The sequence below is a fragment of the Ovis aries genome, chromosome 22 (genome assembly GCF_016772045.2).
Source record: "Ovis aries strain OAR_USU_Benz2616 breed Rambouillet chromosome 22, ARS-UI_Ramb_v3.0, whole genome shotgun sequence".
Lineage (NCBI taxonomy): Eukaryota > Metazoa > Chordata > Mammalia > Artiodactyla > Bovidae > Ovis > Ovis aries.
In genome coordinates, this window is record NC_056075.1 from 44,832,143 (window position 1) to 44,853,609 (window position 21,467).

The window sequence follows — 21,467 nt, forward strand, 5'->3', positions numbered from 1 at the left end:
TGGGTTCTCTCTGTCACTAACCACTGGGGAGACTGGTTTTTCCCCCAAGGCCTTCACAGTTCTGCAGCAGGTCAGATCAGGTGCTCGGGAGAACTCGGTGTGTGATGGAGGGAGTGTTTGCATCTCTTACTAACAGCACACTTTCCAGCTGCTGAAGCTGGACACACCTGTAGTTGCTCCTGGCTCCTGGCTGGAAAGATCAGCTGCCCGAGTGGGAGTGGTGTCTTCCCAGTGGGCCCGCACCTGCGGCGGCTGTGAGACAGTCCATCCACACCGCTCTCCCTGCAGGCCGTTCACTGTGCAGCCAGCGACCTTCCCGACGGAAGACGTTACTCTGGCTTAAAACCCTCTGACTGCCTTATACCACACTTAGGATCAACTCCAAACCCTCTCTGTGGTCCGTAAGCCCTCTGCCTCTCGTACCCACCTGCTCCCAGCCTCGCCTCCGTCCTGCCCTTTCGCGCTTGCTCCAGTCTCAGCGCTCACTGTCGTGAGAGGTGGCCAGGCTCACTGCAAGGTCTGCACCTGTGGGCTCTGCCTCCTCAGCGTGCCACGCTTGGCCCTGTGTTTCTAGACTGCATTCTTTCTCTCTGCTGTAACCTGAGGCACGGGCCTTTCTTAGTCATCCACAGAGACCTGCCTTTACTAGCTATGCTCCACACAAACTTAGATTAGCAGTCGTATAAGCTACTTATACTGAATGTAAGGAAACCCGTCTGCCACGTGCGCATCAAGTAGGAATCTAAGAGAGAGCCCTTTTGCTCCACTGCACTCACAGCTCGGGCGCGATCTCGGAGGCGGTCCTGATGTAGTTGTTGCTGGCGATGCTGAATTTGTGGAAGAGGACCCACTCGGGCATCCTCCCAGCGACGGAGTAGCAGGAGCGCGGGTGCAGCTGTGCGACCTGCTTGTGCGTGAGCATCAGGTAGTTGCCCGCCCCGTCCACGTCCCGAGCGATCTGAGAGGCAGCGGAACGGAGGAGGAAAGGCGGCGTGTGAATGCAGAGATGCATACGGCAAAAATACCGTGTTTAAAATTCCAAACTACTCCATAGAGAATAAACTACTGATTCGCTACACGTCTTCCATTTTCAGATACAGAAAGTAAGACATATACATGTTTTGCCCAAAACTTAAGAGCCAGCGATAAGGATGTGGACTAATTTCATCAGTTTCAGGGCAGCGTGCCAAAACAGCATGGGTGCAAAGGTGAAGGTTCTGGTCAAGAAATAAAGCTGTTCCCTGCCATGTCGTGGACTGCACACAGGCATCCAATGCTTTACACCTAACGTTTTGGCTCAGTTAATTCCTCACCATAACCCTGTGACATCTGTTTCCATACAGATGAGGAAATCCATGCTCAAATGCCACAGTGCTGCTCACTGTGATGTGAAGGATGCGTGCGTTTCTGTAACAGGCTTTATTAACCGTTCAGAGCAGCTGCCTTAGGCAGCCTTTGCTCCAGGAAAGAAACCGACGGGATGCTGTCTACCTGTCGGGCGCCACATCACCAGTCAAGTGGGAACAGCCAGGTGCCGTGAGGAACTGCAACTGACATTCAGCCAGGGTGTTGTAAGATCTAATGTCCTTTCAAACAAAGGGAACCGTCTAGCTTAGTTCTTCACTCCCTTGAGGGGACGTATTTAAATACTGAACATTCAGTAACGTATAAGGGTTTTCACACCAATAAAATAATCACCCTAAGTGAGACTTCTGACAGGATGTCCTGAATGTGTGAGATTTTTGTAGACCGCACCGCAGGTGGCCTTGTCCATTCTTACCTGCATAAAGTAACCAGACAGAAGAGCTTTCTTTATGTTCAGAGTGTTCTCCTTTGAGCCGAAGGCAGGTTCTGTGTAGGGAAGCTCGATCCGCTTGATGATTTCTAAGAGTTCAGCTCGGATGACCTCTGCCGTCCTGAGTGCTGAGCAGTTGAGGAAGTAATCGTGACACCACTTTTCCACACAGTCTAGGAAGGAACCAACAAAAGGCTGCTGAGACGTGACCTGTCACAGCCGAGAGCCCGGGCTGGACACGCTCTTATCTCTGCGCCCTCTTGTCCCGTGAGCCAGTGGCGGGAGGCGGCGAGGACAGAGGCCTCTGGTGGCTCTGCCAGGCGCAGAGAGGGTGCAGGACCTGGAGCAGCTGCAGGGACTCCAAGATCCTGCCAGCTGTGTGAAGTGCAGGGTCCTAGCACTGACCCTTAATCTGGATCACAAGGGGCAGGAGAGACTGTCTTAAAGATCAACATTTTGTCCAGCGTGTGCATGGCCAGGATGTACGTGGCCACAACATTTAATCAGGCTAGGAGGCAAAAGCTTACAGTGCACATCTCTGCTCCATGAAAATATCTCATGTCTTAGTTGTAAGGAAAGGATCACTACTAGGCTGACTTGGGAATCAATGTTGCAGTTAAGCTCGCCTGCAAGTTTTATTGACACATTAAAAGTCAGTCCCCTGCAGCAGTGTGAAGTCCTCTTTCTGGCCATTTGGGATGACGGAAGCTGGACCCGGTTGTGCCTTGACCTGGGAGCACACGTGGCCTGGCACGGGGACTGCAGACCTTCGGCGCTGTCCTGTCCAAGTCATCCGGCCTACCTGGAGCCGTGAAAGCACGCACTTGGTCACGTGATGACCAAGTCATCCGGCCTGCTCTCCAAAGATGCTGCCAAATTCCCTGGGTACCTCGCTGACAACTTTTTCTTCTTAGCGTTAAAAACTAACTCCCTGCTCCGTACCGTTCTGCCGTTCTGACTGCTGTCACGTTTTTCACTTTACTTCAAGTACTTTTTCACACTCTCTGTTGGAGCAGAGGAGGCAAGAGAAGCATCATGGAGGACAAAGGTGGGCCTGGTAACCCTCCTTGTAGCCAGTTCTCTGGCTGCCTCTGCATCAGTGCTCCGCCCTCTTGGCCTCTGAGATCCCCTTCCTGTCTTTAAGGCTGGAACAGAGTCTCCCATGGAGGAGTTTGCCTCTCCGTTACCCCTGTAAGTTGGAACATAACCCACTGTGGTTCAGACACAACCTGTCCTCTGCTGCAGGTTTTCCATGAGCTACTCTATTCCCTGAACACCCCTCCTCTCTCATCCCCTCCTCAGCCAAGCTCAGTCTCCCTCAGCTCACCCGCCTCTTCGTTACTAATACCTGGAGCTAGGGGTGGTGTGTGTGTATGTGTGTTTTGTTTTGAGTGATCACATTCTCTCTCCATTTAGCAGTGAACCTGCCATGTCAGAAGCAGCACGAGACACAGCTCTGGCTGCTGGCCACCTGGAGATGGCAGTTCTTTCCTTCTCCCCAGGCCCAAGAGGGCAGGGCCGTGCCGGGCAAGTCCAGGTCTCCCGTCCCTGTGGCCCCAGCAGGCTCACTCTGGAGGCTGTGGGCTGGGTGCCAGGGTGTGTGGACACAGGGCCCCGTCTGCAGGAGCAGGAGGGTGTCTTTACGGTTAAACCTGTGGGTGCACAAGGGGGGCCTGGAGCGCCGTGCTGCTCAGGTGACCCAGGGGCTCGGGGGAGAGAGGATGTTTGCTGAATCATAACGCGGCTTTGTTCTGGGAAGGAGAGGATGACTAGGAGGTGATTTCTGAGAACACTGAGCCTTCACTTACGCTCACTGGCGGCGTTCAGAGTCGTGTCCTGGTAGGCCTTGTAGATGTTGATGAGGGTGAAGTGATCTCCATCGGGATGTAAGAACGTCTTCCAGGAAGACAGGGCGGCCTCCTCAGCTCCGCGGGACAGGTGCAAAAAGCAATTAGGAGCTTTAAGACATGAAAAGTCAGACGGTTGGCGATAATGAACATTCCCCTCAGCACAGCAGGCAGAGGGGGCTCACTGCCGCGTGCAGCCCTGCCCGTCTTCTGGGAATAACGTGTTTTCCTTGTTTACTTAGAAATCAGAGACGCTCAGGGTGAGCTGTCATCATGCGCGTGTTCCTGTTAGCTTTACTCAGGGCTGCTTGGCACAGCGGACACCCTGCCTGTATTACAGCCGGAGCCGGGGGACCTGGTGCCTCAGAGGCCCAGGGACAGGACTGGAACCCAGGTTCTGATGCAGCAGAGCCTCTGATTTGCTCTGCCAGTAAAGGAATCTATTCAGACCTATAAACCAAGGCGAATGAGGTGGGAGAAGACAGGAAACGCGCGAGATTGGCAGGGGTAAGAACACTTCCAGTGACGAGTGCCTCTTGGTCGGTACCGCTTACTGCAGCAAAAGCAAGCTTGGTGTGCTGTCACCTGTCTGATCTAAGAAACCCTCTGGGTTTTTACTTAGGTATTTTTCATCTTAAGATAATTCTCACCCTTTTCTGCCTTCTCAATCTGTCTGAACTGGACTATTCCGTTCCCATGTCAGTGGGTCTCATTCAAGTCTATACCGGCTGCAGTACAAAAGGGCTGTCCTGAAGGAATACCTGTCACCATGGCGGCGATGGTGAGCATCTCATCGACACAGTCAAATTCACAGGACGCTAAGATGGACTTGGAGAGTTGTGGATCAAGAGGGAACTCTGACATGATGATTCCGAACTCAGATAGATTTCCATCGTTGTCCAGTGCTGCCAGGTAATCTAAGTCTTCCAAAGCCTGCATCAGACTCTCTGGTGCTGGGGAAGACAAAATTGACAATTAGAAAGTCTCATACCACCAAGATGGGGCAACAGGTACTGGATTTGCCCTCCCACACAGAACAAACAATAAGCAAAACACGGGAATCAACAGTCTGCGAGGCAGAGACCACCAGGCAGTGAACGGCAGTGATTCCTGAGAGGGGCCATCACTCAGGGAGCTTCACTGCCCTGAGTTTCCTGGCTGTGGTGGGAGGAGGGGAGCTGGGGGAGCTGCCAGGTTCCCCGCATCATGGAGGTGGTGCTGAGGGTCCCTGGAGACTCGGGGGCGGGGGTGGTCAGAGCTTGCAGGTCAGCTTCCTGAGAGGAGAGCGCTCTGCAGGAGGACTCAGATGGACGAGGGCCCCTCGCTCAGTCAGCAGGGCCCATAGGAGAAACCACTCCAGGCTAGGAGGGACAGCATCTGTGCCTGGTGCACCCATGCAGTCTCCGACAGGCCTGTTCCCACCAGCCAGGCTGCAAAGCTTCACGGTTCATGGGGCTCTGGGGAGGAAATAATAACTACGCTCCCCGCCGCCCCCCCACCCCGTAAGCGCGGTTCTAGTGCCACCTACATAATCCTGAGACCAACCCCTGAAAGGATTGTCCTGCAGCCCAGGGCAAGCTCGAGAATACTTATAGGAATACGAAATGTCCAATATCCAATGCAGTGAGACGGACTGTGTCTGGCATCCAATAAAAACCACGTGGTAGGAAAATATAATCCCACAATAAAGAGAAGAACGCACCGATCGAAGCTGACCCAGAGCTCACACAGATGACAGCAACAGCAGACAAGGAAACTGAAAGAGCTATTTGCCATTTGTGCAGTTAGAGACCCTGAGGCAAGGGTGAGGCCTTGAGAAGTCACAGTCCCAGGGAAGTAAACAGATGGGCTCCTTAGAAAAAGTATTTAGTCCAAGGTGCCATCAGCAAGCCCTGAAATCAAAAGTAACACCTGACCTGCCTGAGAAGGTTCAAGAGGCAGCAGCAGCAGAAATAAGCATCCTGGATTAAACAGGGCAGGAGGGGCTGGGAGTGCAAACTTAATTACTGAGAGCTGTTTAGAAACCAGTTTCCATAAGTCAGCAAAGCTGCTTCATCGTAAGTTACAGGATCTCTGGGGACTGTCCCTGTGAGGATCTGGCTGGACAGCCAGCCTCTGTCCCCGGAGGGCACTGCTCCTCGTTTTTATACCCTGGAGTTGAGTCGGCTGCACACAGGGTGACTGGTGGAAATAACATCATGACTCTGCTCCCGGTCCTAACAGCAGCGGAAGAGAGGAAGTTCTTGGGGGTTCCATTATGCTAGAAAGAGCAAGTTAATGAATGCAGATGATACAGGTGAAGGAGCACTCATAAAAACAACTGCATAAGGTTTGCTAATATTACATTCTACGTTTTAAGCCAGCTCCCCGGTACGGCCCATAAAATTGTAGGTAAAAGCAAAAGGGTTTAGATGAGGATTCTTTATGGCAGTGCTGTTTAAGTGTAATCCACAGTAAATAATGCTAACAAATGGAATGTAGATGTTTTAGTGCCAGGCCTCTTCTTTACAACACTGCAAAATCACGCTGCTCTACTCCAAAGGCAATTTCAATATGAACAAAACATCGCCACTGTACTCCCTGCGGGATAGCTCACTGCAAGGTCACACGCCTGCCCCACAGCCATCACTCAGAGTCACCTGGAGGGCTACTGACACACTTTCCTGCACCCTCTTCCCACGGAAGCCCAAAGGCCAGGCTCCAACATGGAATCTGCGTTTTCATGCCACAGCACTTGCAGAAAGGCTGCTCACAGAAAGGCTGTTTGTCTAGAATAAGGGTTGAGCCCACAGCCAGATGGAGGGCTCAGCACTGATCCGAAGCAAGAGCGCAGGTCCGATGGGTCCAGGGCTCTGCTGTGTCATTTCCAGAACCAACAGCCTCATGTGACATCTTTCCTATGGCCTTGGAAAGTCTGCCAAGATTTTCGATGTCAAATAGCAGAGTGTTCCCTTCCCTGTCGTGGGGACCTCCACTCAGGTGCTCAGCAGGGGAGAGAAGTATGCAGAGATGGAGACAGGAAGCTGCGTGCCTGTGCCATTCAGCCTCTGCCCTCGAGGGTCCCAGAGGCATGGCTTGGGGTCACAGGACACATCCTTATCCCAACCCGCTTGGGCTGATGCTAGTCTGAGTGGCCGAATGTCACGCAACTGGTAACGAGGGCCAGGGCGCTGGGGTGCCTGCAATCCCGGCCGCCTCTGGCCCAGTGTGCCGAGGACAGCCCTGTTTCCCTCCCTCCCCAAGCTCGAGGAAGGCTGGCATTCCCGTTCAGCCTCCACCAGCTGGGCCCAAATAACAGAGTCGCTGGGCCCACAAAGAGCTGAACGGGTTCCGAGGGCTGAAGGTGCTTCCCTTCTGTGTCTTCTAAGCTCTCCCTCAGATTTTCTTTTCATTCTGAAAAATGACCTCCTCTCGCTCCCGAGAGCCTCACGACACTGGCTCTCATGGGTTTCAGCACCTTCGTGCCTCTTCTCCACCCTCCTCCCCGCCGTCTAGGAACAGCAGTCGGCTCTGTGTGGCCTCAGGCAGATGATGTGTGGCCTCTGTGCATTCAGAAACTGAGGTGGGGCCTCCTGCCAGCGCTGGGGTCGAATCCTGGCTATCTGGGGGCAACCGGCAGCACGCTCCCTGCCGGGGATGGAGGGATTCATGCCAGGCTCCCTCCCGCGGCCCATTTCCCCTCCGATCTCCTCTTCACACAGACCGTTATGTTTTAGCCCCTTTGTAAACTCCAGAGCAGAATCTTGCGTTTCCCGTGATGACCCACCACTTCTCGGGCGCACTCACCAAGCAGGCTCCTCGAAGAGAAAACTGCGGAGCGTCTTGACTCCCTGATTCAGAGGCTGAGAAGTCCCAGCCTCAGCCCCACAGGCCAAGGGTCTGGACGCATCTTCGGGGCCCTGACCCGATCCTGCCCTTTCCTCCTCCCCCCGTCTCTGAGACGGCCCTGTCTCGTCCCAAATGCCACGTCCGGCAAGTCTGCATTTGGGTCCACTCTTCACAGATGGTTCCAATGCCAGTCGTCTGGCCGCCAGCAAAACGAGCTCTGAGGCCAGATACCAAGGTGACGTCCAGCGTGGGCCTGGGCTCAGCGAGCTTGTCCCCGCCCGTGCTGACAGCGCTCCCCTGCCCTCCCAGAGGGAAGAGGCCTAGGACCACCTCAAGTGGTCGGCTGGCCCTGGACTCCCTGACCCTGATCAACAGGGACTGCGTCCTCCACTCACCATGGAGGTCAGTCCTCAGCACCAGCTTAGAAAATGAGGAATTTTTTTTTTTAAGAGAGCTGTGCCAAGGGACCCTGGGGGAGGGCATGGCAACCCACTCCAGTGTTCTTGCCTGGAGAATCCCCATGGACCGAGGAGCCTGGCGGGCTGTAGTCCATGGGGTCGCAGAGTCAGACACGACTGAGCGACTAAGCACACACGCACACACAGGCCAAGGGAACTGGACGAAGAGCCTAGTGACGCCAAATCTGCCTCACGTGGCCGCGAGTCCTGCAGAGGCGGCTATGCTGCATCTGCGCGTTTCATTTACGAGCGGCGTTAAAGGCAGCAGCTGCAACCGTCATCTTTTTTTTCTCCTTTTCAAAACGATGAGTCAGAGTTAATCCACGGTTGTATTTCCCCAAAGCAAAGCAAAAACAGTTATGTGCATACTGCCAGGAGACAAGAATAAATCGCTTCCCTCGCCCTTTTGTTCCCCGCTCTCGGCTCTAAGCCCCAGGCACAGAGTGAGCGGCAGAGGGTGACCACTGAGAAACACAGCAGTTCCTCTGCACTCTGGCTGTGCTGTGCCATTTGCTTTTTAAAATCTTGGACGTTACAAGGCCTGCTCTTCTCTCGTCATGCTGGTCCACCAAGTAACTACTAGCACGAAAACAAGATGCCCCGGCAATCAACATGAAAGAAAAAGTGAAGCCACTCAGTCGTGTCCGGCTCTTTGCGACCCCATGGACTACAGCCCACCAGTCTCCTCAGTCCATGGAATTTTCCAGGCAAGAGTACTGGAGTGGGTTGCCATTTCCTCCTCCAGGGGATCTTCCCGACCCAGGGATTGAACCTGGGTCTCCCCTGCACTGCAGGCAGACGCTTTACCGTCTGAGCCACCAGGGAAGCCCAGCATAAGCAGTTTTCAAAAATAAAACCTGTTTCTTCAGGGGGTGGTGTCTGGAGTGATGACTGGCTGGCTGGCAACAGATGCCCTGGAGTCTCCAGGGAGAGACTGGAGAGATGGATGTGAGTGACCCACCCCTGCCTTCCAGACTCCCTTTCCCTCAGGGACCAGAGCGAGACCCAAGGGCAGGGGGGCTTCACCATTTTCGAGGTAAGGGCTCATGGCTAAAGGAATCCTGGTTTCCCAGCCTTTCTGGACCTCATCACTCATCCCCCAGGGCCCCAGCCTGTCCCCTCCAACCGCTGCTATAGAAGAAAAACGCATTCTGAGTTTACTCGCTTACATTTGCTTACATACGTTTTACAACCTTCCTGTGACTGCTTCTTTCCTCCGAGCTACCATCTCAAGGTATGTTTATCACTAATGTATCTATCACTTCAGCTAGTAAGGAAGGGCCCAGGCCTAATGAACCTCTTCTCAGATGGGGAAGCTCTGTGTCAAACCAAGCTGGCTGATACCCTCAGGGTCAAGCCTCAGGCTTGGGACCGCATGGCTGTTATCCTGGTAATGTGCTCATTTTCCCAAGAACCTGAATGCCACGGCTTCCTTTACATGCGTTCAATGTAGGCCTCTCTCTCCTGCATGCCTGAGCTTCTGCTGGAGAACAGCGACCCTTTCCCTGCAAGAACAGACGGCTCCCAGGGAGGAGATGGCTACAGAGAAGGAGGGAGGTCTGTCTTGAACGAGACAAGGCGCTCACCTGGTCCCTCTCCTCCTGGAGATCACTGCTCCTCTAGGGAGAAGTCTGTTGAAAACCTTAGATTCCAAGGGTGCCCAAAGTAACTGGTCTTCCAAGTCTTTACTGGCAGAGTTTCAACATTAAACCCCCTACGGTTCTAGGGTAGGTCTCAGCGCCACCCCGGCTTCCACTGGCCTGGCCACCTGTCTCCCTGTGTCCAATGGCAGACAACATTCCAGTGTCAGGACGGGTATTTCCCAAAGGGTGCCTTTTTTTTTTTTTTTTTAAACAAAATTTTCAGATGACTTCGGAGAATGTTTACCTCTAGTGGAGACAAAGCTTTAGGACAAATCAAAGCCCCGGGCTGCTTGCTCTGCCAGGGGGCCACCCGCTCTTAGGACGGGGGTGGGCAGGAGCTAAGCGGGCAGGGCTGCAGCCGGGCGCCCTGCTGGCCCGCGCCCGTGCCTACCGGGTCTGTTCATGAAGTCACAGTGGCCCAGGCCCGCGATGTCCACTCTCTTCATGAAGAGCACCATGCTCGTGAGGTTGGCTTCCTGCATCTCTGCTGGCTTCAGGGGCCGCATGTCCCTGGAGGCAAATTCTTCGGAGTACAGACAGAAGAGTTTTCCTGGAAGAGACCGGGCAAAGGCGGGGCTAAGGCATCTGGGGTGCCAGCAGACGGGAACCGCCGTGTGTGGCTCCGGGGCCCACGGGGCTACCTGAGGGAGAGGCGCCGAGGAGCTGCTTGCGGGTCTCGGCCTGGCTCTGGCTGATGGGCTGCGTGACGAGCGAGTCTGCTCTGATCCTGGGGTTGTACACCTTTGAACGGAAGGACAGCGGCTTGAGCATCAGCTCACTCAAGACCCCACGGGCCGGTCACCCGGAAGTGACTGCTGTTTGCAGCACCTGACTTCGTGAACTGCTCTGCTACTGTCGCGGTTCCTTTTGTACGACATTTGCTATTGCTTCACTTGCCTTGAGATGGAAACTGCAAGGGCTTTGATAAATGGATTGAAGGGCTGTCTGCTTTCAGTGTGGCTTCTGTGAATATGAGGGCTCTGCATCGTCTGCTGAAACACGGATGCCGCTTCTCAAAGCGCCACGCTGCCCAATGGGGACAGATACTCACGTGCCCCATGGACAAAAGGATGATCCTCCAACAATGCTGCGTTTCCTCAAGCTTCTAGTCAAATGGACTGTGACCGCCCCAAGGGTCTCACCTCTATAACGCACGCTGGGCCTTCCCGGTCCAATAGGCTAATATAAAGCTACAGACGGCACTGACAGTGATTCTTCTCAGGGCTAAGTTTAAAGGTAAGTGGTAAGCCTGGGTTCTCTGAATGGTGGATAAATGCTGTAAGGTCAAGCCAAACGGGTTCCGAGGAAACCTTCCAATGGCTGGAATGGCTCTGTCATAGTAATCACGGATACTTAGGAGACCCGTAGTCTCCTGGGGGGATAAAAGTGACACAGCACCTCCTAACAGTAAACAGAGCAACACTCAGGGTAGGTTCTTTTCAGATCTTTTCAGTTTACAGGCTAGGACTTCCGAAACCCCACAGTCTGAGAGCTTGAGCCATCCTATTTCCGTTTTTCCTAATTTTTAAGGACAGTGATTAAAAGCATACATTTTTAAATTTAGGATGGAATTTTACCATGTCAATGATAAAGCCAAAATTTTCAAAAATAAAAGTCAGTGTACTTGAACCTAATCTCTAGTAAATTACCTGGGAGAAGATGCTAATTACTTTGATAAAGAGGCCACCAAAAACACCTAAGACATGTATGGAAGCAAAGATTAGTTCGGGAGTCAAGTAATTTGCTTTAGTAGTTGTGTTTCCTTAAAACTTTTTCCGTTAGCACCTCAATCAGTTTAATTTTCCAGACTTCCAGCCTGCTAATGAAAGGCAGTTGCCTATGCTCAAGACTCTGGTTACTGCACACAGCAGCGCTTCTCTGCACACATGGCCAAACAGAGAAGTCCCCAGATCGCAAAATGACAGGAACCCAAGACAATGGTCAGCAGTCTGATAACTGCCCTGCTCAGTTTAGGCAATTTACTTGCTCAATAATAATTACCTTTCTTCTCTCCACACCCACATCAATAACAAACTTGACTGTGTTGCTACAGATCAAAGATTCTCCGGAGCTAGCCGTCAACACCACTCGTCTCTGATAAACTGGGCATCTTTTTTCTGTTTCATCGTTTGGCTTGAACAGTGCACATTTCTCTTTGGGATACAAAGGAACAACTACCAGCTCTCCAAGATCTGGATTTAAGTTAGATCCTTCTTGGCAGACAATTTCATAGGCTTTTTCAATATCCTAAAGTAAAACAAGAACATCATCCATGAGAATAAGGTACATTATAAACAACTTTGTCCACATTACATAGAACTATAGGCAAAACCAAGGACCTACTGAGTAGCACAGGGAACTCTGCTCAATGTCATGTGGCAGCCTGGATGGGAGGCGAGTTCAGGGGAGAATGGATACATGGATTTGTATGGCTAAGTCCCTTTTCTGTCCACCTGAAACTATCACAATTTTGTTAATCGGCTATACTCCAATACAAAATAAAAGTTAAAAAAATAAAAAAAATATTTTTAAAAATTTGGCAAAAGCTGCATAATGTATTCATGGAAAGAAATACTTGTCTATAGGTATCGTCAAATAAGAAAGGAAGATATAACTGTGTAAGAACATTTCTTTGGGGAAGTTAAATATAATTTATAAATGATCTCATTGCTTTTAGTCCAAAATGGCTTTCCTTTTGTGAAAAGTACTGTCTTTGCCTTCATGCATTTCTCTAGCTTAAGGCAGTTTCTCACCTCTGTTAACAATGACAGGGAAACAAAAGTTATTTTCAGATTGGTGAGAATGCACCACTGTGCTCTGATGGTGGCAGGACTAAGAGCTGTAAAGCAACCTCTAGGTTTCCAATAGAAGCAAATATACATACACGTCCCATAATCAGGACCTTAATCTGGGTCATTCTGAAAATCATTACCCATTAGCATTTAACATTTTAAAAACAGCAGAAATGCAATGAAGCAGGCAGGAAATAATCACTGTTATTTATACGTTTGCAAGATTCAGGAATTTAGAAATACTCTTTAAAAACATTTCATTATCAAATACATTGAAAAAGAGTAAATTATGTGCCCTAAAACTATAAATAAGTATATTACTGCAAAATGCTCAAAAAGCAAGACACTTTACACAGTACTTTTCTAGTGAACTCTTCTCAAACCACAACCGGATTTCTACAACCTCACATAGGAAAGATGCCACAATGTAATTCTTACACCTTTTAAATTTGTTTCCAAAATTTGTTTTTTTTTTTTTAAGGGTCTAACTACCAGATGGAGGAAGGCAGTCAGTTCAATCCTCTGACTCTTTGCGAACCCATGAACTGCAGCATGCCAGGCCTCCCTGTCTATAACCAACTCCCGGAGTTTACTCAAACTCATGTCCGTTGAGTTAGTGATGCCATCCCACCATCTCATCCTCTCTCATCCCCTTCTCCTCCTGCCTTCAATCTTTCCCAGCATCAGGGTCTTTTCAAATGAGTCAGTTCTTTGCATCAGGTGACCAAAGTATTAGAGTTTTAGCTTCAACAGGAAGCCCCATTTCATTTTATTAGATTAGATTTCACCAAAAGCCTAACAATGCCTTCTGTGACTTTTATAAAGATTTGAGGCCCCTGCCCAGCGCTCCAGCTCATCTTTCCTTCCCTCCACACCACCTGTCGGATGGGACTTAACTAACTCAAGGGCTTCGCAGGTGGACATATCTGCCTGGAAAGTAGCAAGACCTGGGGTGACCTATTACCCCAGAGACCCCGGGGAAGCAGGGCAGAGGCAGGGCCCACACCGCCGTCACCTGGGCACCTCCTCCTGCTCACACTTCCCTTTCCTATGGAGTGGGTCTACTTGGGGCACGTTTTTTTTTTTTTTTTTTAACCAAGCAAAGAGCAGGACTACTGACTGTAAAGAATGAAAGCTTGCCAGCTGGAATAATCAGAATAAAGCTATTTATTCCAACTTTTTTTTTATCATTCTAATCATGTCACATTTTCAGCGAAGCAAGCTTAGAGACTTGCAGAGAGGAGAGTGAGTCCTCGATCTGCAGCTCCCTGCACGCGGCTGCTGCCCAGGCCTCACAGGGACCTGGGTACGTTCCTCTTGGTGGGGAGGTGGCACCCTTGGCACACACAGCGACCTGAGCTGGAAGAGGAGGCTCCATTCCAGCAGCCCACTCACAAGTGTCCAACCAAAATAAACCTTCCAACTGCACTGCAATAGTTCTCGCACTCTCTGAGAATCGAGGCCTGTCATTTTTCATTTGCTTCCAGCTGCGAAAACTTCAGTTATAACAGGATTCTAATGTTGAATTTTGTCCCAAATGGGGAAGAAAAAGAATTTTAAAAGATCTTCAAAAAGAAATCAAAAGCAGAGCAAAATAGAAACATTACTGTATCTACTTTAGATTCCTCAGGCTCAGATGACAGAAAGCTTGGAGGTCCTATCTTCAGAATTTTTAAAAAGTGCCTAAGACACTCATCCGGTGCATCAAACTGTTTACTCATTTCCTTCTTGCTCAAGGTGTGCAGAGCATTTACATCCGCAGGGCTTTCCCATGACACCTGCAACAACTGTGGAAGACGCAGCCCCTGAGCTGAAGGAAGACATCCGGCCCCAGAGGAAAGGGCCTTGACCAGATGGGATATTTTCCAGGAAAACCTTCCACCTAAGAGCACCTTCCTGTGACAGCTTCAAGTTGCACAACCATCTGGCTAGACGGTCTCATTTGTCTTTATTTTTGTTTTCCAGTTAATCTACTTCATTTTTTCTTCAAATTAAAAGATGGTAGAGTGGTTAGGAGCAACACCCTGGAAACATGCAGGTCTCCGTGTCTTGACTGAGCCCAAGACACGGGGAGTGCCTGGCTCTCGGGTGTTAACTCACAGCATGCGAGGGAAGACGGGAGGCATCTGACGTTTCTGAACCAAAACGTCTGAGGGTGTCTCTGCACTTTAGAATGGATTTCTTAAGAGGAAAAAAAGCCAACAAGTAGTACACTTCTGTTAGACTGCTTGGCTTTGATTTCATATGACATTTGGTTTGCTGTGGCAGATTCTAAAGTTGTATACTGAAATCAAGAAAGATTCAAACAGCAAAGGGAAAGATGGTCAATAGCTATTAACACGGATTTCAGGGCAAGACAAAATTTTCCAAAAGACAAATTCTGAGACTATAAGCAGAGTATCTTATGCCAGTTAATCCTGACATAAGGAGTTAAAAAGAAAAAAGAAAAGTCCATCAGGATACTGAGCTGTGTTCAGCTTGTTAGGGAATAGATGGAGAAAAGAAAACCAGGTAACAGCTGTGGGATTTGGGGCTGGGCTGCGAGGAAGATCGCTGGCTCCCAGAGAAGGCATGCTCTAGGACAGCTGTCCTGCCGCCCACCGGCCGCCCGCTGGACGAGGAGACCCCCCAGAGACCCCGGTGCTCCACTCGGCCACAGCAGCAGCCGCTGCCAGGACGAATGAGTCCTCACGCTCAGAGGCTCAGAATTGCAAACTCTGCCCCGAGCCTTCCCTGCACTGCCACGTGCGTGACTTTAAGACTGCAGGAAGCATAGTTTCTTAAGGAGACGTCTTTCCGGTCTGACTTCCAGGAAGATTCTATACCCTTCTAAGCCCTGTGGATTTTTCAGCTTCTACTACTATCCTACGTAAAAATGCATCTTCTGAAGTCTGACAATTAAAAAGTCATTATGACATTACTTATAGCTTCTATTAAAGAATCAAATACTACCCCCAGCTCTGTTATGAGCGTTAGTCAAAAATCCATGTGAGAATTTTTGGTTACTCTGAAGATGACTACTCACCCTATCAGTCTTAATTATACTGCCCCCGTCCCCAGCATTGAGACATATGCCTTCTCTTTACCTGGTGACTCTAACTTTCAAATGTCTTAGACTCTTTAATTCCGCCCTTCCTCCCTTCCTGAGGCTTTACCCAGTTACACTGAAAACGCCTGTTCTCAGAAACCCTTTCCGTCTCCTTAATCGTTGTATTTCTTCCCTCAGGACTTTCTCGAGTATCTCGCATCACGCAGGATTAGGGAGTGATGATAGAATACATCACTGTAGCAGGCAGATTTCCTACTCAAGAAACTGTATAATCTACACAGGAAGAACATAAGTATGCTGTGGTTTATCATGTACTGGAGATTCTGAATTACTTTCTTTACAGAAACAGATGAAATTTACATTGTGAGAAAACTGTCTAAAGGTCTCAAAGCTCAGTCATCCTTCGTGCTGTGACTATGAAGCAGAATCAACACTCCTGAAGGCGTTTCAGAAAGCGTGTGCACACTTAAGGCTCTGACGCAGAGACAAGGTGCTTGTCTTTGTTCAGCTGGTGGCTCGGCCAGTAGCAAGCAGCTTCCTTTTGGTTTTTGTTTAATCACTGGAATCGTCATAGTCTAAAAGGTATGGCTTTTAACTGGGAGTGAAATGACGGGCAGGGAGGAAAAGGCCTGGCAGTCAGTCTCTAAGAAGAAAGTCTAACTCTTAAAAGAGTCCGGAGGTTTTTAGATCTGGCTCTCACGGCAGTGGGAGAGAGAGAAGCAGGGTCAGGGTTAACTGCGTTCAGACAAATGCAACCCCAAGTGGACCCTGACTGTCTGAAAGCAGTGACAGACGCGCAGGTGTCCATTTCCAGTTGTGCTTTTGGAAAGGCAGCTTCAAGTGAAGTGTTTGCTCATTCATCTTTTTAAGAAAAGTATAGGGAGACAGCCCTCTGGGTGTGCCGTGAACTCTAGTGTTCTGCCTAATTCTCCGCTGACTGTTTAGGAACACTTTTTTGCTTCCTGATTCTCTGCCAAGCGCTCAGGATGTGTTCTGCATCTCCAGCATCTGTTCCTGCCATAAGGCGGGCAGCCGCACCAGAGTGTCCCCTCTGCTGAGAGGGTTCACGGTGAGCCTCTGGGGCAGCCCAGAATTCCGCCCGCCCGGGGGGCAGGAAGTCAGCTCTGGAGATCACCCCACAAGCTCCTCAGACTCCCCCCTCCCTCTCCTCACTCTGTGCTTCCTGCTTTTAGAAGCATTTCCCTGTTCACCTTTAAAGCACAGGCTTTATTTACTCTTTATCGAACCTTCTTCCGAAGTATAGAGTAATGAGGTATGGTGGAACCAAATATTTAAACAGCTAATTAGCAATGTGAAATCTGTAGGTTATTCAGATCTTCGCAGCAAGGTTCAAAGGCTCCCAATAAGTAACCTTATTGCTCTGGTAGGTTAGAGTATTACTTACTTACTTGTTCACAGGCCAGAAAGACAACGATGTCACCCTTCTCACCCGAGTGGTGAATTTCAAAGATAAGGCGTAAAATAGACTCAAAAGACTCCTTCTGAGCCCCACTAAGGTACACAACCTCCACGGGGTGCTTGTTTTTCACTTGGATGAGAGGCACGTTTCCATAGTAAGAACTGAGCTTGTTGATCAGGTGAGGTGAGGAGTTAATTATGAGCTTCAGTTCCGGTCTTGCTAGTAACACATCTTTAAGAAGTCCAAGTAACACGTCAGTTGCGATGCTTCTTTCATGAATATCATCTAAGATGATGACCCCATAGCTACCCAAAAAAGGATTGGACATCATTTCTCTTTGCAACATATCATCAGTACAATACCTACAAAAAGGAAATATTAACGTTAGAATGCTCTCATTAAAAAGATCATACAAGAAACTCCTGACATAAGCCACAAAGATGCCTGTCTAGTATCCTTCTGTCTAAATCGAGAGCTTAAAATCTTTATCGGGGCCAAGATTCCTTTAAGCTGATAAAATCTACAGACCTTCAAAACTGAAAAATACATATAAACAAAAATTTTAAGCGTAGTTTGCATATGTTCACTGACCCTCTAAAGACCATCACTGAACCTTAGGTTAGAGACCTCTGCCTTAAATGTTTATTACAGATACTAGCAAGAGCTACATTGAACATTTGCCCTGAGCTTTTTAAACAAAAAAGTAACCTAGCAAAATACTCCTGTCGGGTAAGAGTTTTCCCCTCTTCCATCAACGGAAGGACGTCGAGTGGGAGCACATACTGTTCAGCGGAGCACACACATGTACACGGATGACCGTCCTGGCTCAGGTTCTCGGCCCGGTGGGTTCAGGAGAAGGACTCTGTTGGTGGCACTTTTTGGGAGATGACATCACCAAGGTGTGAGCATCACCATGTTTGAAATGTCACCCAAATAATACTCACACAAAAGCACCTAAAAAGTAATCACCTATTTGAGGGCAGCATGCAAACTGGGGAGTTTTCCTAGAGGAGGAAGGGGTCAGTAGTGATTTTAATGGAACTTTCCAGTTCTTGGGAGGGTTTTAAAAAATAATCACAAATACCTATTCATCATCCAGAACCATACAAACATCATCTTTCTGACAGTGTTCACATATCTACCTGTATTATTCCTTGAGGAAGCCAATCCATAAGCTTTATACCAATTTAAGGTATTTATTTTATTTGTCCCTGTCTATTGCAAGTCTGAAACGGCTATTCTGAGAAAGGCCTGCTTGCAAGGGTGCTCCCTGGCTGGCATTTGGGAACTTAGACTTGGGGAGTGTTCTCACATTCCCAGAACTGAGGCTTACTGTCTGTAATATGGTCCAACCTGCTTTCCTTCTGGCAGTCCGGAATTTTAGAATACAGCAGGAGGCAGAGTGCCTATGTGACCAGCGCCCAGCACAGGCCCCTGGCACAGAGTCCCTGATGAGTTCCCGACAGGACAGCATTTCACACTCGTCGTCACAGCTCGCAGCTGGAGGGACGAAGCATGTGCTAAGGAGTCCGTGAGGAGGGGCTCCTGGACGCCCAGCCTGGTTCCTGCAGGCTGCGCCCCTGGCACCACTTCCCTCTGCTGACTCTATCCTTCAGTTCAGTTCAGTTCAGTCGCTCAGTCGTGTCCGACTCTTTGTGACCCCATGGACTGCAACATGCCAGGCCTCCCTGTCCATCACCAACTCCTGGAGTTTACTCAAACTCATGTCCATTGAGTCAGTGATGCCATCCAGCCATCTCATCCTCTGTCGCCCCCTTCTCCTCCCAGCTTCAATCTTTCCCAGCATCAGGGTCTTTTACAAGGAGTCAGTTCTCTGTATCAGGTGGCCAAAGTATTGGAGTTTCAGCTTCAACATCAGTTCTTCCAATGAATATTGAAGACTGATTTCCTTTAGGATGGACTGGTTGGATCTCCCTGCAGTCCAAGGGACTCTCAAGGGTCTTCTCCAACACAAAAGCATCAATTCTTTGGCACTCAGCTTTCTTTATAGTCCAACTCTCATATCGTTACATGACTACTGGAAAAACCATAGCTTTGACTAGACGGACCTTTGTTGGCAAAGTAATGTCTCTGCTTTTTAAAATGCTGTCGAGGTTGTATCCTTACACTGCAGTAAATCTGAGCTGTGGATCAACTACATACGGGATCCCATGAGTCTTCCTAGCAAACCATCAGATGTAGGGGTGGCCTTGGAGACTCTGACACAGTCCTCAATTAATCCACTTCAGGGAAGAAAGAAAAAGGAGAAAACATTAAGTTTCTAGTGTGTGCCAGGCATTTTGCTGGTACGATAGTTCTCATTTAACCTTTAGAGTAAACCTTCAAGAGAGACACTACTATCCCATTATTTGTAAAAGAGGACCTGAGGTTCAGACAGGTTCAGTATCCTGCACATGGTCATAACGTAAGGGAGAGGGTCAACTTAAGCCTGAATATTACATCTCACGCCATCATCGAATTATAAAGATCACGCCCGTGGCCACCATGGATTCGTATAAAGCCCACGTTCCCCCTTTCTGCACCTCTATGGAATCGGACGTGTGCTTTCTGCCCTTCTCCTGTACTTGTTCTCATTCTGTGTCTGTCTTACCAAACAAGCAGTGATAAGTTGCTGATTATTCCTTTTCTCAAACTTAAGAAATAAAACATATTAAATACTACAGTACTATACTTCATGCAAAATAAAAACAGGGTTGCATCCAAAATCTAGCTGTCAGGTGTTGCGCTGAGATTAATTAGTCTGATACAGTGATATAAGTGCTACTGGTTCTTGTTTAACACAAGCTATTTTAGTCTATGCTACTTCCTTAACATCAGAAATGAAATCCCTATCCCCTTCTCAGCAAAACTCATCTAAGCACTGATCTGACAGGAAGAAATGCTCCTTCTCTGCCAGACAAAGGTATGTATGTGATAGAAAAATGTCCAGGCTTAATCAAAAAGGGAGAAGTTGTGATTTACCTAAACTACGAGACTCAGCAAGCTAGACCTGGCCTTTCGGATGACTGCAAGGAGATCCGACCAGTCCATCCTAAAGCAGATCAGTCCTGGGTGTTCACTGGAAGGACTGATGTTGAAGCTGAAACTCCAATATTTTGGCCACACGATGCGAAGAGCTGACTCATTTGAAAAGACCCTGATGTTGGGAAAGATTGAAGGCAGGAGGAGAAGGGGACGACAGAGGATGAGATGGTTGGATGGCACCACCAACTCAATGGACATGAGTTTGGCTAAACTCCGGGAGTTGGTGATGGACAGGGAGGCCTGGCGTGCTGTGGTTCATGGGGTCGTAAAGAGTCGGACATGACTGAGTGACTGAACTGAACTGAAGGGAATACTAAGGATCAATCCTAAAACTTCCCACACAAACCTCCAGCTTTCTATATAAAACAGAGACCTATTTCTTACCTTATATTAATAAGATCATGTGTACAGTACTTAAGAAAATGCTGTCCCTGATGACCATGTAAAAAGATGGATACATCTTGGAAATGTCATTTATACCTTAAATTCTTAAGACTAAATTTCCGAAAGCTAAGAGCATAATTTAGGAAAGTTTAATTTTTAAATTATATTTATTGAATTTGACCTTACAAATGTGAATAATTTAAAAAAAATCTGTGTTCTAGAGGGTTCTTATTTGAAATTTATGTATCACTTCCACAAGATATTGTGATATCTATTAATAGTTCAAAGACTATTTTAGGCATATGATATTCAGGTATCCACTGGTTTGAAAAAAGCCAGGAAAAAAGCTTAAAGAAAAACTACACTGTTCTATATAGAATCCAGAAAAATGGCAGTGGCATAAAGATTATATTTACTAACTGCCTATTATGTGCCCAACAGATTAGATGCCAAGGAAGTACAAAGAAAATGGAAAAGACAATGTCTAATACAGAATACTCCCATCCATGGTCAACAGTCACCCTTCAGCTCAGTTCAGTTCAGTCACCCTTAGAGCCTCTTATTTAAATAGCTTCTCAGTCTGAACTTATCAATAACTATGGTGAGCATGCGTCTTCCAGGCAATGAACGTGGCTGGAGTTTACCTCTTTAGTCACCCAGATCACTAACACGGGCACCATGCTCCCACGCACCAGGCATGCACAGCAGCTCCCTGAGTTCTCACAACAACCCCTGAGCACATGTGGCAACTACCGTGGCTCAGGGATGAGGAAGCGGAAGCAGAGAGGTGGGGCAAGGCAACAGGTGCGCGTCTCTGAAATCAGCAGAGACGCTCATTTCACAGCCACGTCACCTGCTCTTCGGAGCACAGAGCAACAGGAAGAAAAGAAAGGATGACTTTCTTTTATCAACACAGGGCTTTCCACTAGCTCTGGCCCCTTTGCTTGCAGCTCAAACTCTGTGAGCAACAAATCAGAGTATCTGCTGACTCTGCACTGGCTGGGGCATGTCAGGATGGAAAGCACAGCGTCCCAGCAACAAGCGTGCCCGGGAAGTGAAGAGGAAAGACGAGACGGCTGAGCAGCCCGGCAGATGCGGAAGCCACCAGAACCTGCCGCGGTCACTAGTTCCCCTCTGCCTTCTAAGGTGTGCTGCGGGTCAGCTCCTCCACAACTTCTGAAGGCTATTCTCTGCATTAAGAAAGGA

The 21,467-nt window shown here is 48.9% G+C and overlaps 1 protein-coding gene across 2 annotated transcripts in view; it reads right to left on the reverse strand.

The window, feature by feature from the left end:
• The window catches only part of DHX32 (DEAH-box helicase 32 (putative)), a 51,110-nt gene that overhangs the window by 705 nt on the left and 28,938 nt on the right, over nt 1-21,467 (reverse strand). For both annotated transcript variants that reach the window (XM_027960377.2, XM_027960378.2), the window contains 8 exons: nt 16,822-17,194; nt 11,573-11,818; nt 10,213-10,312; nt 9,963-10,121; nt 4,404-4,595; nt 3,604-3,753; nt 1,781-1,968; nt 777-958 (listed from right to left, as the gene is read on the reverse strand). In XM_027960377.2, the coding sequence (XP_027816178.2) occupies nt 777-958; nt 1,781-1,968; nt 3,604-3,753; nt 4,404-4,595; nt 9,963-10,121; nt 10,213-10,312; nt 11,573-11,818; nt 16,822-17,194 (1,590 nt within the window). The remainder of the gene's footprint in view (nt 1-776; nt 959-1,780; nt 1,969-3,603; nt 3,754-4,403; nt 4,596-9,962; nt 10,122-10,212; nt 10,313-11,572; nt 11,819-16,821; nt 17,195-21,467) is intronic.